Source organism: Talpa occidentalis, unplaced genomic scaffold, assembly GCF_014898055.3.
Source record: "Talpa occidentalis isolate TD23 unplaced genomic scaffold, MPIMG_talOcc4v2.1 talOcc4.7, whole genome shotgun sequence".
Taxonomy (NCBI): Eukaryota; Metazoa; Chordata; class Mammalia; order Eulipotyphla; family Talpidae; genus Talpa; species Talpa occidentalis.
This window is the reverse complement of record NW_023605083.1, coordinates 9,245,024-9,263,760: the sequence shown is the minus strand read 5'-3', so window position 1 is coordinate 9,263,760 and position 18,737 is coordinate 9,245,024. Positions and strand designations below refer to the sequence as shown.

The window sequence follows — 18,737 nt, the reverse complement described above, 5'->3', positions numbered from 1 at the left end:
CCTCCCTTCTCGTCCTCTTTTATGGCAACTTTCTTCTTCGGGCAGTTTGCTGGAGTCGTCTGTTTATCTTCCGTGTCCCAGTTCTCACTGGGACCTGCCGCTTTTCCTCCCTATTAACTTTTTTTAATGGGAGATCTTACTCGCAGCGTCTCCTCGCCGCCATGTTGCTCCGCCCACCGCCAGCTTTGGATTTTTAAAAAAACAGGCAGGTCAGCTGTAGCATTGTAACCAGGGCAACAGTTGTTGCCTGAACCATAGCATGAGCCACGAGCCATAGTACCTGAAAACCATTTCTGAAGACTAAGCCTATTATAAGACATCCTCATCCCAGTACCAGTTCCAAATACAGACTGATATTAACACAAAGCAGAACAAATTAATAACACTTATGATTACTTACATATGTTCACCTCAAATTATAAGTACACTATATTCATATTCTACCTTCTTGGAAGAAATGGAACTGGACATGATTGCAATAAATCTGAATTTGGTAAGGAATTGAGTGCATAGGTATAGATATCTTAAATGGCTATTCATGGCTATTTTGATGAACTTGCACCAAGACAATGCTGACTCCATAGCTTCTGGGCAGGAGAACACGATTTAGAGAAACTATTCCTTTCTCCAGGTCCAGGGATTGTGATGGAATACAAATTCTCTCACTCTTTTTGCTAAGAGAATGTAAGTATTTGAGTGTTTCTGCTGCTCTTTAAATGGCATGGGGAGGGCAGAACTAGCTTTTAGTTTATAAAATCAACCTCCACTTTGGCCTGTCATGGAGTCTGAATCACATCCTCCTCAATGACAACGGAAAAAGCAAAATGCTTTGTGAACCACCAACTTTTAGTACCAGCTATGTGATGAAAGCAGAATTCCTCCAGGGATGAACTCTCCTCTTGCTGCTATCAACAAGCAGTTCCCCCTCAAGGGAAGCAAGGACAACAGAGCAATTATTTTCTGTTTGTGTCTAATTTGGAGCTGGGTGGGGATGCCCTCGAGGGTCCTCTCCAGGCATTGAAAAGCTAGAACCCACTGCTCAAGCATTGCTCACTGCTCAGGAGTTATAAACAAGTATGTGTTGATTTATATCTCCTCTTAGTTCTGAGCTGACAGCTCTTCTTGTGACAATGCATCTTTGAAACCCTTAGAGACTTCACTTGCATCACTGTATCTATGTCTTCTAGAGCGAAATGGAAGAACTGCCCATGTCTTATAGCTGAAGGTACGTGCTCATCACCCAAGAGGCACTGTCAGAAAAAAAGAATTTACATTCAGTAGTGTGGCTGCACACGCATGCGTGTCCAGTCTATATTACTTGTATTCTAGCATGGCTGGACCATTCTCACACCAGAGTATACCAGACATTACCATGTGGAGTAATTCATCACAGTTGAACCATAAATTTTTGAGAGGCTGGGGAAAAATATTTTTTTTCTACCTCTAGCCTATACCCCAGCTCTTGTATGCATAAATAAAATAAATCTTTAAAAAAAAAAGATTGATGATAGACTAAAACTGTTAAGGAGAGGCAATGAATTACCTTAAAGGAAGGACTTAAAGGATGGTCTTTTTACGAGGTGTTTCACTAGATCTTTCATTTATTGACACAGAGTCCAGTGAGTGCTACTGCTTTAACCAATAACATGATATTAACCAATTCTCCAAATCCAGACTGCTGTGTGATCTAGAGGTTGCCTATCTCATTCAACTCATGGAAACAACACATTATCCAAGTCAGTGTGAGATAAGTGGGAAGGTTAAGAAAAGCCAACTGACCCATTTGAGGACCTCCATTACTGTTCGTAGTAACTGGTTCTGACCTAGACTTGCTAATTACAAATTTCAGATTTCTGTCATTAACTCATGAACTCCTCTTGCTTGATCCTGACCTGATCTGATCATCATTCAACTTCTTCATGATTTCTCCAAAAAAGATTATATTAGTTTCTTGATGGACACAATATATCAGACCATCGCTTGCCCATTAGTAGGGCAAAAAGCAGGAACTATTTAAGCTAAAATTCATGTACTGACTAGTTCAAAACTATATTCAATAATGTTATAGGCAAAATGATGTTTCATTCTTTCACATTTCCATCTCTTTTCATCTCCAGCAAAAGAGACCATGAGGAGGGATAATCAGAGCAGTGTGTCCGAGTTCCTCCTCCTGGGGCTTCCCATCTATCCAGAGAAGCAGGGCCTGTTCTTTGCTCTGTTCCTGGGCATGTACCTGACCACAGTGCTGGGGAACCTGCTCATCATCCTGCTCATCAGGCTGGACTCGCGCCTCCACACCCCCATGTACTTCTTCCTCAGCTACCTGGCCCTGACCGACATCTCTTTCTCATCAGTCACAGCCCCAAAGATGCTGTTTAATATGAAGACACAGAGCCAATCTATCGCATATGCTGGGTGTGTTTCCCAGGTGTATTTCTTCTTAATGCTTGGGTGTCTGGACAGTCTCCTTCTCACCTCCATGGCCTATGACAGGTACATGGCCATCTGCCACCCCCTCCACTATACCACCATCATGAATCAGAGCCTGTGCTTCCTGCTAGTTGTAGTGTCCTGGGTCCTCTCCTCTACCAATTCCCTTTTGCACACCCTCCTCCTGGCCCGTCTCTCCTTCTGTGGAGATATCCTTATCCCCCACTTCTTCTGTGATCTCTCCACCTTACTTAAGCTGTCCAGCTCAGATACCACAGTCAATGAGTTGGTTATTCTCACTGTGGGAGTGGTGGTCATTGCCGTACCATTCATGTGCATCCTGGTTTCTTATGGCCGCATTGGAGCCACCATCCTGAAGGTCCCCTCCACCAAGGGAATCTGCAAAGCCTTGTCCACCTGTGGCTCCCACCTCTCCGTGGTGTCTCTGTACTACGGACCAATTGTTGGTCTGTACTTTTTACCCTCATCCGGTAACTCCAATGAGAAGGACATGATCGTGGCAGTACTGTATACACTGGTCACCCCCATGCTAAACCCTTTCATCTACAGTCTAAGGAATCGGGACATGAAAGGAGCTCTAGGAAAAATACTCAGCAAAGGAGTATTTTTTCCAAGATGAGCATTGTTTTCCCGTATAACGTTTTCTGGATCATCATTTCCTTTCTGAATAATTGTTTTTAAATGAATGTTAATGTATTCATCTTTCTTCTGTCTGACTTAGCTTGAATGTAGCTTAGTCATTTCTGTTTAATTTTTTTCTTTGTCATAGAGAGCCTGGGGGGGAAGGTTTTATAATCATAATGGCACAGTCATCTTTACTGAAGTTTTTCCTTTTTATATAGTTCCTATTGTCTTGCAGGCATTCAAATTCTTCTGTAGACACATTTTCACTGTTATTTTTTTACTGGATAGTTTACGGTCTTTTTTCGTATCAAAGCATTTCCCCTTCTCAGAATAACAAAAATACTTGTTCAAGTAGGTTCACAATTTTATTTTTGTGTCTGTTTCAGTAATACACTATGAATTTACTTTTTTTTAAAGATTTATTGATACAAGAACTGGGGTACAGGTCAGAGCGTAGGAGGGTAAGAGAATTCACCAGAGCCAGAGCGGGAGCAGAACAGGCAGATGGACCAAAGACACTGCTGAGGGGAGCAGCGGGTGAGGCCGGAGAAGTCCACTGTGCCATGTGGGGTTCTCCCTGGCCGGCAAGGAATCAAACCAGCATTGCAGAGACTGAGGACAGCTTCGCAGTGCAGTGCTCAACCACTGAGCCACTGGGGAGGCCCTGAATTTATTTTTTAAGTGACCTTAATCAGAAATCCAGATTTACTTTTGCTTGCATTTTAATTATTTGTATACTTTTATGTTTACAACATTTTCATGTTATAGCTTTCACCGGGTTATTTTAAGTTTAATCAAAAGTGTCTCTCTCGGGCCTCCCCGGTGGCGCAGTGGTTGAGCACTGGGTTGCGAAGCTGCCCACAGCCTCTGCAGGGCCGGTTTGATCCCCGGCTGCTCCCCGGCCACTGGAGGAGGGTCCCACATGGCACGCAGACCTCTCCTGCCACCCGCTGCTCCCCTCAGCAGTGTACTTGGTCCTTCTGCCTGCTCTGCTCCCCGCTCTGGCTCTGGTGAATTCTCTCACCCTCCCGCGCTTCTGACTGTACCCAGTGCTTGTATAAATAAACAAACAAATAAATAAATAAATCTTTAAAAAAAAAAAAAGTGTCTCTCTCCAAGGTTTGCTGAGTATCCCTGAAGTGGGGACTCTTTCTGCGGGTGGGTGGGTTCCAGGAACCCCCCAGGCTGCCTGTCCACTATATGTGCCAGTCTCTGAACTTTGTCAAGAGGTTTATTGTCTTCCCCACATTGCTGATATTCATGTTATAATGTGGGTTCCCTCTCCCCCACCCCCCAGTAAACTCATATTATGGTTATATGCATTTGGATTGCATTACAACAAGCCTTCCCTGCTTCATGAATTTACCAATTAGAGATCCTGAACTGGAGAAAGAGGGACATACCCTGATCCCTGGCTCTGTAGACCAGCTCTGAGTCCCATGGTGCTGTAACAATCAGAGACAATTCTAGGCTGCCAGTATCCCCAAAGGATTGCAAAGTTTACTGAAACACAGGCTTATATCCCAAAGGAACCTTGCACATGTACAACTGAAAACACAGAATAGATTTATAGGAACACTGTTCATAATGACAGAAAAAAAATCACTAAAAGGTGCTATAGAAAAATGTGGTTATTTTACATAAGGAATATTATAGCCCAATTAGATGCCATATTACTGTGAACTGTAGAGATGAAATATTGAGAGAAAAAAAGCAAGACTCCAGCTATATGCCAAAATGCACTGTTGCGGCCTGTCCCCCCACACTACTCTTCCACAGCACCCCTGTGCAAGTGTTGGGTGCCTCTGCCACCTCCTGCCCATACAGAGGGCAGCCCCACCCTGGCTTTCCTGAAGTGATAGGACTTGTCACTGGGTAAGGGCTGACAAATAGCCACTAATAAGCAGTCTTACCAGCCTTCTTCAGTTGGTTGATATACTTCTCTGTGCTTCTCCCATGACCCACATCCCTGGAACATCAAGACTATTAGAACAAAGAGGGTAAGATCTGCTCTGTTCAATGCACTGTTCTGGCACTCAGTGCTTCATGAATCTCTTACAAAGGAGGGAACAGTCTGTTGCCTCTGTCCATAGTTCTGAAGCACTTAATGACCCCTCTCAGGATCTGATGGGGGACCAGGATGATTTGGGCCTGTTTCTCAGCTCCAAAGCACCAGAAATTACTTAAGATTTCTTAAGTGGTATTTTGTAAGGTCTCTGTTTCTTAGTCTGATTTTACTGGGCTACAGAACAGTGTACGAGCTTCTTCTGGGGTTTACCAGTGACTTGGAACTAGGCAGAAGGAAACAACAAAGTAGTGTCCACCCTCCTCTACCCCAGGAGAACATCTCCATAGGCCCAACATGGTTCTTGTCTTTTTTATATGGGCCAGTTACACAGGCGTGAGGTAGTATCTTGTGATTTTGATTTTCATTTCCCTGATAAGTGATGATTAGCATTTTTTCATAGGCCTGTTGGCTATCTCCTATTAATTAGTCAAATAATAAACCTTTCAAAGATATGGATCTTATTTTTATCTCCACATAAGTAGGGAAAGAATGAAGTACTTGGTTTGAGAAAGACTTTGTCAACTCTTCAACAAAACGGGCTGGTCAGGTGTAGCATTATAATCAGGGCAACATTATCAACTATGAACTATAGCACTTGGAAACCATTTTTGAAGTCTAAAGATCTCAGAAAACTGCTTCACTCAAATAGAAGTTCCAGTACGACTGGTTTTAACACAGAAAAGAACAAATTATAACACTTATGAATAGTAACATATGTTCACCTCAAATAAGCTGCACATGATATTCATCTTCCAACTGGCTTGTAAGAATGGAGCTGTATAGGATTACAATGAGTCTGGAGTTCATTGTGTAAAATGTTTTCTACAAAGCACATCTTGAATGGTTATTCACTGGTATTTTTGATAAAGTAAAGCACCAAGACAATGCTTACTTACTCCATAGCTTTTAGGTAGGAGACCAAGCTAGAAATTATATTCCATTCTCTCAGGTGTGGATGTCTCATAGTGAGATTTAAATTCTCTTACTCTTGAATGGTCAATCAAAAAGACTGGAAAAAGTGTGGGGTGTTGGAAAAGGTGTGGAGAAAAAAGAACATGCATTCACAAACAGTCTAGAGATTCCTTAAACAACTAAAATGGAAAACCTATATTATCCAACAGTGGTGCTAGCAACCCCATTCCTAGACATTTGTCCAAAGAATTTGAAAACACTAGTATGAAAAGATTTATGCACCCTAATGTTCATAAGAGCATTATTCACAATAACCAGGATAGGGAATCAACCTAAATGCCCAAAAACAAACAACTGGTATAAATATACTCGAAGTAATCCCACTTGCCTACTAAAAACAATGAAACAGTGCCTTTGGAGACAACACGGATAGATCTTGAGGTGATTTTACTAAATGAAGTAAGTCAGAAAATTACCAGATGGGTTCACTCATTTGTGGAATGTAAGTAACTATGAAAACAAGCCAACAAACATAATAAAAATAGCTCTTAGAATAACTATAAGAAAGAAAAAATCAAAATCAACAACTATGAACCAGAGACACACTATGGGGGGGTATGGGGAAAGGAGGGATTAGGGTCAAAATAAGGGGGTTGCAATTGTATGGGGAATATAAAAATAAAATTTTAAAAAATAAAAATAAAAATAGCTCTTAGATAAGACCTGGAAAAATATGATGGTTGTCATTGGGTGGTAGTGACAAAAGGCAGGGGACTAACGTGATGGTGTATCAGTCCTGGAACTTTGCTCGAAGGAGAGTGAAGCATGTGCACACATTGAAGTGTGAAACTGTATTCCTGAAATTATATAATTAAGTGAAAGATAAATCAATAAAGTTTTATTTAGAAACTGATAAATAAATAATACATTTTCTCATTCTTTTTCAGAGAGTGTACGTATTTGAGTGTCTCTGCTGCTCTTGAAAGGGCACGGGCACAGAAACAGACTTTGGTCAACACAATCAACCTCCAGTTTAGTCTGTCATGGACTCAATCACATCATCCTCAATGGCAACAGAAAAGCAAAATGCATTGTCAACCACGAAGTTTTTAGCACCTGCTTTCTGATGAAAATAGAATTCCTCACATTCACATGAGACACAGAATTTGGTTTTTGCAATGTAAATTAAAATTAAATAAAATTTCAAATTAAAAAAGAAAATAGAATTCCTCCAGGGGTGAACTCTCCTCTTGCTGCTATCAACAAGCAGTTCTCCCCTCAAGGGAAGCAAAGGCAATGAAGCAATTACTTTCTGTTTGTCTCCAATTTGGAGCTGGACAAGGGGTTTCCTCAAGGGTCCTCTCCATGATTTGTAAAGTAAGAGCCCACAGCTCACGAAATGCTCATTGCTCAGGAGTTGTAAACAAGTGTGTGTCGCTACATCTCTTATTTGAACTGTCAATTCGTCTCCCTTTTAAAATGCATCTTTAAGACACTTGGAAACTCCACCTCTTCACTGCATTCTGTGTCTTCTAGAGAGAAATGGAAGAACCTGCCCATGCCTTGTAGCTGAAGGTACGTGCTAATCATCCAAGAGGCACTGTTAGAGCAAAAGAATCTATGTTCAGTAGCATGATCAGTGTGTGTGCAGTGTGTGCTACTGTGCATTAACATGGTTATGCCACTCCTCACATCAGGTGTAACAGACATTAGAATAATTTATCGTGGCTGAATCTTAAAATTTTGAGAGAATGTCAAAAAAATCTCCTTATCTTCCAATATACAATTTTATCACAAATCTGTAATTATCTTCATATTTGCTGCCATGATTTAGGTGTAGGCAGGTATTGTTTTACACTGAACTAGTGTAATAGCCTCTTATAAAGACTCCTGCTGACCATCTTCCTTGCTATCGTCTGTTCCATACCAACAAACGATTTTATTTTTTTGCATTCATTCACTTATACCCTTTTCATGGGTGTTCAATTTTCTGAAAATAGAATAAAAACTTTCACCACAGTAGAAAAGGCTTTATCAACTGACTCTAGATCATTCCCCAACCTCATAATTTTCTGACCATGCTTTTGAATTTTTTCTAGACTTCAAGCATCACTGTCCTTACTAGAAAGCCAACTTATATGCACTTTACAGATGCTTAGTATTCAGGATACATTTTAAAGAATCTGTAAGAAAAGTCTTCCTCACCACATTAACTTCTTGGAATTTAACAATATCTACCAAAATTGTGAAGATTTTATATGTGTGTGTGTGTATATATGCGTGTGTGTATATATATATGTGTGTATATCTACATCTATGTATAAATGTATCTCCTCTAACCCCATTCCTAAGAATTTATCCTATAACATATATGTTGTTGCATATATGCTAATGTGTAAAATGCATATAAACATGACATTTTTAAAGAATTAATAAAGTATTGTTGGAAATAAAAAATGCCAGAAACAACTTAAATGCCCATCTGACAGCTATTAGCACTTTCATTGTGACAAATTAATTACTATTAATGTGGTAAATACTGACAACTCTGAATGTGTAATTCATTTTAGATAATCAAGTTAACAGGATTTTTAATTTAGTGGACTGAAAAATGTGGCAAATGTAGAGATATCAAAAAGGGAGAATTGGCACATCATTCATCTAAGATGAATGGTGAAATTTATAGGAAAGCACTTTCTTGGATTTCAAGGTGCAAGACCTGTATATAAATCTTTATACAGTGGCTCTATATTTTGGTGAAGAGACTACAATGTTCTGTTCACATGGGCAGAACCATGAGTATGCAACCTGCATACTCTTAGAAAGAGTGAAATATAGTAGCACAGTATACATGTTAGAAAATGACAAGTAAATATTCATTATGAACCACTGGCATAAAACCTAGACTAGAAATTTTGAAAAGGAAGGTGTTATTTGACAACTATGATGGACAGACATTACAACAACTTATTCCTTGACAGATCCAGGAGAGGGCTGGAAAAACCAAAGTATTTCTTGGTCTTCCAAGAACGTGACTAAAAGTGATCTGTTTAGACTGAAAATGATGTGGTGTGAAAGAGAAGTGGATATTTCTCTACACAGTCCTTAAAAATTCCTTTAGAAAGATTTATGGTAGACTAAAAATGTTAAGGAGTGGGAGGAATTAAGTTAAAGAGGGAATTGATGACTTACTCAAGAGTTATTTCACTAGATCTTTAAGTTATCGATAGACTCTAGTCATTAATGCCCTTGTCTTAAAAAGTTAGCACATGATGTCCCATCAATTGTCCAAATCTGGACAGCTGGTGTCATCTAGAGCAGTCAGGGTTTGTTCTGCCTTATCTCAATTGAATCCATGGGCAAAGAACATTAACCAAAGCTTGTGTAGGAGGAATGCACAAGGTCATGAGGGTCAACAGACCAATGTGCAGTCTCTACTAGTTTTTTCTAGTAACTAGTTATGACCTATGCTTACACCTTAGCTTCCTAATCTCAGATTTCTGCCAGCAACTCTGGACTTCTCTTGTTTAATACTGATTGGATCTGATAATTATTCTGTTGTTTCATAGTTTCACCAAAATATTGAATTGGTTTCTAAACGAACACATAATATCCTGATGTCAAGCCATCACTTGCCCATCAATGGAGCAAAAAGCATGCACTATAAAGGTTAAAATTCATGCAATGATTAGTTCAAACCATGGTACATTATGTGATCATCATAATTATTTCACGTTTCCTCTCCAGCAAAAAAGACAACCATGAAAGACAATCAGAGCAGTGTATCTGAATTTCTCCTTCTGGGGCTCCCCATCAGGCCAGAGAAACAAGGCTTATTCTACATCCTGTTCCTGGTCATGTACCTGACCACAGTGCTGGGCAACCTGCTCATCATCCTGCTCATCAGGCTGGACTCGCGTCTCCACACCCCCATGTACTTCTTCCTCAGCCACTTGGCCCTCACCGACATCTCTTTATCATCAGTCACAGCTCCAAAGATGCTTTTTAACATGCAGACACAGAGCCAATCCATCTCATATGCTGGGTGTGTTTCCCAGGTATATTTCTTCTTATTCTTTGCTGATATTGACAGCTTCCTTCTCACCTCCATGGCCTATGACAGGTATGTGGCCATCTGCCATCCCCTCCACTACACCACCATCATGAGTCAGAACCTGTGCTTCCTCTTGGTAATTGTGTCCTGGGTCCTGTCTGTTGCTAGTGCCCTTTTGCATACCCTTCTTCTGGCCCGTCTCTCCTTTTATGGAGACAACATTATCCCCCACTTCTTCTGTGACCTCTCTGCCTTACTCAAGCTGTCCAGCTCAGACACCACAGTCAATGAGCTGGTTATTCTCACTGTGGGAGAGATGGTCATTACTGTGCCATTCATCTGCATCCTGGTCTCTTATGGCCGCATTGGAGCCACCATCCTGAAGGTCCCCTCCACCAAGGGAATCTGCAAAGCTTTGTCCACTTGTGGCTCCCACCTCTCTGTGGTGTCTCTGTACTATGGATCAATTATCAGTCTGTACTTTTTACCTTCATCCAATAACTCCAATGAGAAGGATATGATCGTGGCGGTACTGTACACACTGGTCACCCCCATGCTTAATCCTTTCATCTACAGTCTGAGGAATCGGGACATGAAAGGCGCTCTAGGAAACATCCTCACTAAAGGAATATTTACACCAAGATGAGCATTATTTTCCTCATATTGGACATAAGACCTACTTCACCCTACACATGCAACATGAGTATCACTTCTTCTCTGAATAGATGTTTCTTACTGAATTTTGTTATGGCACTCTTTTTTCTCTATTTTTCCTTTTTTAAAATTATGCTTTTGCTGTAATGTTCATTTGCAACACTGTATATATTTTAGAGGTATAGTTTCACAACCCCACAAATGTATGTTATCACATTGAGCCCACCATCAAAGCACAAAAATTCCCCACCATAGTACCTTGGACCTGTACATCACCCCCCACACACACTTGATGCTACCACATACCCACATACCCTCTCCTGCTGGTAACCAAAGTTTTGGAGTCAGATTTCTTTTTTTTTTTTTTAAATAATAAATTTTATTTTATATTCCCCATACAATTGCAGCCCCCCCATTCTGACCCCAATCCCTCCCCTCCCGCCCCCTGCCCCCCAAAAAGTGTCTCTGGTTCATAGTTTTTTGTTGATTTTGATTTTCACTTTCTTATAGTTATTCATTTTCCTGGTCTCTTATTTAAGTTTTCTAGATTCCTGCTATGAGTGAGACCATCCGGTATTTTTCTTTTTCTTTTTGGCTTATTTCGCTGAGCATGATCCCTTCCAGCGCCATCCATGTTGCTGCAAATTGCATGTGTTTATCTTTTTTGAATGCTGAGTAATATTCCATGGTGTATATGTACCACATCTTCTTGATCCAGTCATCTATTTTTGGGCATTTGGGCTGTTTCCAAAGCTTAGCTATTGTAAATAGTGCTGCTATAAACATAGGGGTGCAGGTGTTCTTTGGAATTGATGTTTCTGTGTCCTTTGGGTTGGTTTGGTTTTGCTTGTTCCTGTGTTTTGTATTTTCAATTTCACATATGAATGAAGTCATCTGATATTTGTCTTGATCCTTCTGGCTTATTTTGCTTAGCATAATCCCCTCTGTTCCCATCCATGTCATTACAAATGGCAAGATTTGGGCCTCCCCCGGTGGCACAGGCAGTTGAGCGCAGCACTGTGAAGCTGTCCGCAGCCTCTGCAGCGCCTGTTTGATTCCGGCTAGCCAGTGATGCTCCCACATGGAGCGGCAGACCTCTCCTGTCTCGCCTGCTGCTCCCCTCAGCAGTGTGTTTCATCAGTCTGCCTGCTGCTCTGTTCCCTGCTCTGTCTCTGGTGAATCCTCTCACACTCCTGCGCATGTGCCCTGTACCCCAGTTCTTGTATAAGTAAATAAATAAAATTTTAAAAAAATACTCTTATAAAAAAAAGGGGAATGCTTATTACAACCCTTCTATATTGATCCTTCAATTTTGCCTGCTTTAAAATTATATATAAATGGAATAATCTATACTCATTTCTCTAGATTTTGTTTTGTTGTCTAATGTCCTTGTGAAATTCAACCATATTGTGTAATATTTCATTGTGACACTATAAAACATTTATATTTTTTTTAAGATTTATTTATTTATTTATATAAGCACTCGGTACAGTCAGAAGTGCAGGAGGGTGAGAGGATTCACCAGAGACAGAGCGGGGAACAGAACAGGCAGCCTGATGAAATACACTGCTGAGGGGAGCAGCGGGCATGGCAGGAGAGGTCTGCGCACCATGTGAGACCCTCACCAGCGGCCGGGGATAGAACCAGCGCTACAAGGGCTGCGGGGAGCTTCGCAGCCCAGCGCTCAACCACTGGGCCACCAGGGGAAGCCCTATCTGTTTTATTTTTTTACAGCTTTCCTTTTTTCAGAATTTTGCTATTATGAATGATGCTACTGTCCCATTCTTGTATTCCATCTAGTGCATATATGAAAGATAGTCCATAAAATATGTCCAGAAGAAAAATAACTAGATTGTAGGTATGCATATATTCAACTTGGCTATCTCTGTTAAACTCTTTTCTAATAATTGTACCAAGAAGCCACTCTAAAAAGGCTACATCCTGTGCTATTCCAACTATATGACATTGTGGAAAAGACAACCATAGCTCAGGGTTCACAGTCTGGGCTACAGATCAAGAGACAGTATAAGATCAGTGGTAACTAGAGGTTCAGACATGAGGTGGGGGTGACTGGTGAATAGATAGAGCAAAGGGAAAGTTTAGGACAGTGAAACTATTCCATATGATGCTGTAACAGTGGCTACATGCCATTATGTATTTGTCAAGGACCAAAACAATCTGCAAAACACAAAGAGTGAACACCAGTGTAGACTATGTACTTCAGCTGATGTCAATATATATTGGTTAAATCACAACAAATACACCACCTGATGCAAGATGTTAATGAAGGGAGAAGTAGGTAGGGGTGAGGGAGAAGTATATGGAAGCTTTCTGCTCAAGTTTTCTATAAACCTAAAACTGCCCAAATAAAGTGAGTTATATTGATTTAAACCTTCATCACCTGAGCATAAGGTTCCATCTGTAGCAACACTTGATACTGACAGATTAATTTTTGCAATTCTGGTGAATAGAAAATGATACCTTACTGTGGTTTTACTTTCTACTTCCCTGATTATTTATAAGGCATAACATCTTAGTCTATTTACTTTAGTTTTGTGCCAGGGATGACTGGCTGCTAAATTCCATGACCTCCTTCCCAAGTATGAAGGCAGCTGCCACATTTCCTATTAATCTAGGTGTGGCTACGTAGCATGTCCTCCCAGGGGAGACATAACGTGTAGCTTCCAGACCAGAATTGTTAAGGGAAACATGGGTGTCTTCTGCATTGTCTGGAAGCAAATTACCTGCTTCCCTGAGAAAGACTTAAAACTGGTCTCTGAATTACCACATAATCCAAAGCTATTTACCCACTAGAAGATGCCGCCCTCTTCCCCACCCCCGCCACCCCGGGAACATTAGAACAACCATCATTATCCTTATTGATACAAAAACAGATGCAAGTAAATGATGGGTAAGTTTGAAGTTTGGGGTACTGTAATGAATTGTTCAAGAGAGGACACTATTTTCTACTTGGGAATGCTTTCCCTCCTAGACCCTGGCTTTGTGGTGGCACATTCCCTACAGGTGTCTTAATCTTTCTTGGTGTGTCCTAGACTTTCAATGATGTCTTTTGGGTAGAATTGAAAAGAGTTTTATGTCAGTTCTCTCTCATATAATCTACCTGTTGTCCACAGGAAACATGTTTGCTGTTATTGCCCCACTGTGAAAATAAATGAAGATATTTTTCAAACATAATATATATTCCATCTCTCTTTTTCTCTAACCCCCTGATCCATTTTGTCTTTCCTATTGCTCTCGTAAATCAGGGGATATATATCACATTGTCTACTTGGTTCTGCTGAAGCTTCTCCTACAAAGCTTGAGATGATGGGGAAAGTACTCCCTCTCTGCTGGAGGGACTTGGGGACTATTCAACAGCTTTATCCAAAGGAAATCTGTATGGGACTCTCATCTCCAACTCTTCATAGTTGAGAGGCTCAAAAGTTATGAAATTATTTGGCATTTCCCATAACATCTTTATTTTTGTGACTTACAATTCACTTTGGTGTCTGGTGTCTATCAAATCATGGCTCCTGAGTTGAAGCTTCTAGTTTATTTACATCCTGACACACGTTGTTCCTTCTGTGATTGTCAGGACATGATAAAGCTTTGTGTGTCTTGATATATTTGCCTTGTTCAGTTTCAGGTTCTCAGGTAAAGCAACACCTTCTCTTAGTAGTTTTTCATATCCTGTGCCTCTGTATTCAGCTACTTCTTTTTCCTCAGGGCAGTGTTCCACATAAGTTATTATTGTCCTTGTCACTTTTAATCCCTTTGGAGCTAGACAGTCCAGATTCAAATTCCTTTCAATTAACTGCAATCTCAAGATGATTGTCACCTTGTCAAGGATGAGTTTTCCACATATCTTTTAGGGCTGTTGTCAAGACTAAATTATGATTTTAATACATAATAAGATCAGTACTGAGGCAACAAAGGTAACATTTGTTTTGCTGATGAATTTTTGCATGTGTTAGGGAAGAAGGGAAGTATATGCTGTATTCCTGAAGGACAAAAAGGAGTATGCTAATTATTATTTAAAGAGAGTAAAAGTTAATAGGTTCTCCCTGAAAGTACTAAAAACACTTGGGATGCAGGATGTCAAGGTGCCTGGAAGAATGATAATCCATATGATCACCAAAATGGCAAATTCCTTAGAAATGGAGATGTCAAAGAACAAACAGTTTTTTAACAACTTTAAAATGTGGGAAAGGGCCAGCCCTGATGGCTTCCATTTAATTATATTGCCAAAGTGACACAGCATCCTCAAAATATTTTCCAATCCCAGTAAATTATAAAAGCAATGAGCATATCCTGTTTTATTATTCCCTCCCAACAAGTGCAAGAATAATGTCAGCAAAGCTCTTGCTCTGCTGTGATAGTGTGAGAAGAAGACAAGAGGTGTCTTTTCAGTTATTTTTATTGACATATTATTGAGGAAATAAGTTTATGTGGATTTTTTTAAAAGGCAACTATCAGTTGGAAGAATATGTTCTCTTACTCAAGAGTTTTCTCAAGGCCCCTTTCATGTCTTTATTTCTCAGGCTATAAATGAAGGGGTTCAACATAGGTGTGACCACTGTATACATAAATGAAGCAATTATGTTCTTCTCATTGGTGTTGTTGAATGAGGGAAGAAAATACAGACCAATAATTGCCCCATAGTAGAGAGTCACCACTGAGAGATGTGACCCACAAGTGGACAGGGCTTTATAGATGCCCTTGGCAGAGGGAAAGCGTAGGATGGTGGCTCCAATACGGCCATAAGAAATCAGGATGCATACAAATGGAACCATAATGGCTGCTAATCCTGCAGTGAAGATTGTCAGCTGGTTGATGGAGGTGTCCGTGCAGGACAATTTGAGCAGGGCAGCAAGGTCACAGAAGAAGTGCGCAATAGTCTGCTCAGCACAGAAGGACAACTGGGCTAGGAGGAGGGTATGTAAAAGAGCACAAGCACTAGCAATGACCCAGGACCCAGCCACCAATGCAACACAAATGCTCTGACTCATGATGGTGGTATAGTGCAGAGGGTGACAGATGGCCACGTACCTGTCATAGGCCATTGATGTGATCAGGAAACTATCTAAATCAGCAAATAATATGAAAAAATATGTCTGTGAAATGCACCCTGCATAAGGGATGGATTTGTGCTTAGTCTGCATGTTCACCAGCAGCTTTGGGACAGTGACAGATGAGAAAGAGATGTCTGTGAGGGCCAAGTGGCTGAGGAAGAAGTACATGGGGGTGTGGAGGCGCGAGTCCAGCCTGATGAGCAGGATGATGAGCAGGTTCCCCAGCACCGTGGTCAGGTACATGCCCAGAAATAGGGCGAAGAATGCATCCTGATGCTCTGACCAGATGGGGAGTCCCTGGAGGAGGAACTCGGACACGCTGCTCTTGTTCTCAGGGCTCATAATGTATATTAGCTGACAGAGACTAGTGGAGAAAGGTGAAGAGGAAAAAGTAGAATGTCTTGAGATTCAGCCAATATCTTCATTCATATTTTCATATATTTGATGCATATTTTGCTGGGTAAATGTTAAAAATATGTATGCTTATGATATACAGCCAATTTCTCTCTCCTTCTGGCCCCAGTCTCTGTGAATGATAATACTAATAGTTAATGTTTATCGAAAGTGATCTTATGTGCTGTTCCATTATCTTACATGTAGTGGCTGATTCAGCAGTCTTAAATATATGAGCCAGGTGGGTACTGCTTCTATTTCTACTTCTCAGATGGCACAGATGAGGAAGGCAATCTAACGGTCACAGAAGTAAGAAGAGAAGAAACTAAGATTTGGACCTAAACATTTTGAATCCAGAGTTTGTTCTCTGGAAGCAAAACACATTATTTGACCTCGGAGATCTCACTGTCTGTCATAATATTGTGTTTAATGATCTGTTTAATTTTGTATCCCCAATGATTATTTCTGATTTCATTAGCAGCTACAGATGCAGAAGACTGATTCATATGCAGTCACAGATGACTGATTCATATGCAATATGAATGTATTGATCACTAAGAGATGTCCAATTAAATTCATGACAATTTCTTTATGAAACTTACATCAGATCTTGCACAAAACCAAGTTTAGCCATGATCTGAAGGTATCAAATTATTTAGCTGCCATGTGGCATCATATTGGCAGAAGTGCAACTTAAAAGCCAAAAGTAATTTTTAGAGGAATTCTAATCATTTCAATGCCTCTAAAATAGCCCATAAAAGATCTGTTTCTTCATTAATTCAAAAGAGCACCTGCATCCCTATGTTTATAGCAGCACTATTTACAATAGCTAAGCTATGGAAACAACCCAAATGCCCAAAAATAGATGACTGGATCAAGAAGATGTGGTACATGTACACAATGGAATATTACTCAGCAATCAAAAAAGATAAACTCATGCCATTTGCAGCAACACGGATGGAGCTGGAAGGGATTATGCTCAGTGAAATAAGCCAGAAAGAAAGAGAGAAAGACCAGATGGTCTCACTCATAGCAGCAATTTAGAAAACCTAAATAAGGGACCAGGAAAAAGACTAATTATAATAAAGTAAAAATCAAAATCAACAGGCAACTATAAACCAGAGACACACTATGGGGGTGGGGAGGGGAGGAAGGAGTAGGATCAAAACGGGGAGGGGGGGGTGAGAATTGTATGGGGACTATAACCAAGATGAAAATGCATACATTGTGCAAAAATGAAAAATGTAAAAAAATACAAAATTAAAAAATAATAATAAAAATTTTTAAAAGATCTGTTTCTTAAATCAAAATATTGTAAGAAAAGGTGGGCATTCACTGTTAACATATCAAAGCTAAAAAAGCTATATTGAAACAATGTATTTTATAATACATTATTATAAGCAGAGGAAAAACAGAATGTCATTTAAAAAAACATGTATAATGCCACTGATAGACATGGCATGATAAATTCAGAGAGAAAATGAGAGAATCTTCAGTAAGTAGAGCTAAGGCAGTTGGCTAGCCCTAAAGGAAAAATAGCATTATATCCCCACCTTTCACCATTCATTTAAAAAATTATAGAAGAAAATTTTGTAGGTTATGTCTATGACCTTTAGATAGTAACACCTTTTTAATTAAGATCCCTAGGAATACAACATAAATACAAAAGCTAATACTATATGATTATAGTATTTACCTGTATTAACATAAAGTTAGATTAATATGACCACCACTCCAGCAACACCTTAACAACAAAGCCACAAAAAGACAAGTCGTATAAGTAGTCAGTTAACTGCCTATAAAATCTGGAACAAGGTATAAAATTAGAATAGTTATGAATGTTTCACCATTAGGTCTCCCAGAAACAGGTGAAAGATAGTTTTCTACTTAGTGTTGAAGACAGAAGACTTACTGCACAGATTCCAATGCCTTGGACACAACCCCGCCCCATGATTGTAAATGGATTATGTCTCTGGTGAATCCTCTCACCCCCCGCCCCATGCCTCGGGCCTGTACCCCAGCTCTTGTATAAATAAAATAAATCTTTAAAAAATAAATATGTAAATAAACAAACAAACAAATAAATAAATGAAACTGTGTTTTCCCATTGTATTAGATGCCCTAATGAAATATAACCCTCAAGTAGCACAGCACTTGCAGCTTGAGAATACACATGCACTTCAAGATGTAAATCAGAGAGTTTAAGGATGACTGAAAAATCTATGATTTCAGGGTATGTGCCTAAATGACTATATCAATAATAATAATAACAATAAATTATAATAACAATAATATGTAAGTCACGTTTTATTGTGTGAGTAACAGAGGCCCACTGCTGTGATATCTACTTCATATCTTATCAGTATATCAGGACCACAAAAAGGTCATTATTCTCATTTAACCAGTTAGAAGCTAGGGCTTAAAGAGCATAAGCACTTTGCCCAAAATCACACATGATGAAAGTGATGAACATATCAGATCACTAAGTCTCAGATTTAACTGATTTCAA

The 18,737-nt window shown here is 39.8% G+C and overlaps 2 protein-coding genes across 2 annotated transcripts; one reads left to right on the top strand and one right to left on the bottom strand.

Annotated features, from left to right (window-relative positions):
* The first annotated feature begins 2,128 nt into the window (after window positions 1-2,128).
* LOC119232339 (olfactory receptor 50-like) lies at window positions 2,129-10,755 on the top strand. Its single transcript, XM_037494338.1, has 2 exons — window positions 2,129-2,633; window positions 9,824-10,755. Exons 1-2 carry the CDS (start codon window positions 2,129-2,131, stop codon window positions 10,753-10,755), a joined length of 1,437 nt encoding a protein of 478 aa, XP_037350235.1.
* A 4,480-nt stretch (window positions 10,756-15,235) lies between these two features.
* LOC119231172 (olfactory receptor 1J1-like) lies at window positions 15,236-16,177 on the bottom strand. The gene has a single exon (XM_037492841.1). The coding sequence runs from the start codon at window positions 16,175-16,177 to the stop codon at window positions 15,236-15,238; it is 942 nt and encodes a 313-aa protein (XP_037348738.1).
* Between the last annotated feature and the right edge of the window lie 2,560 nt (window positions 16,178-18,737).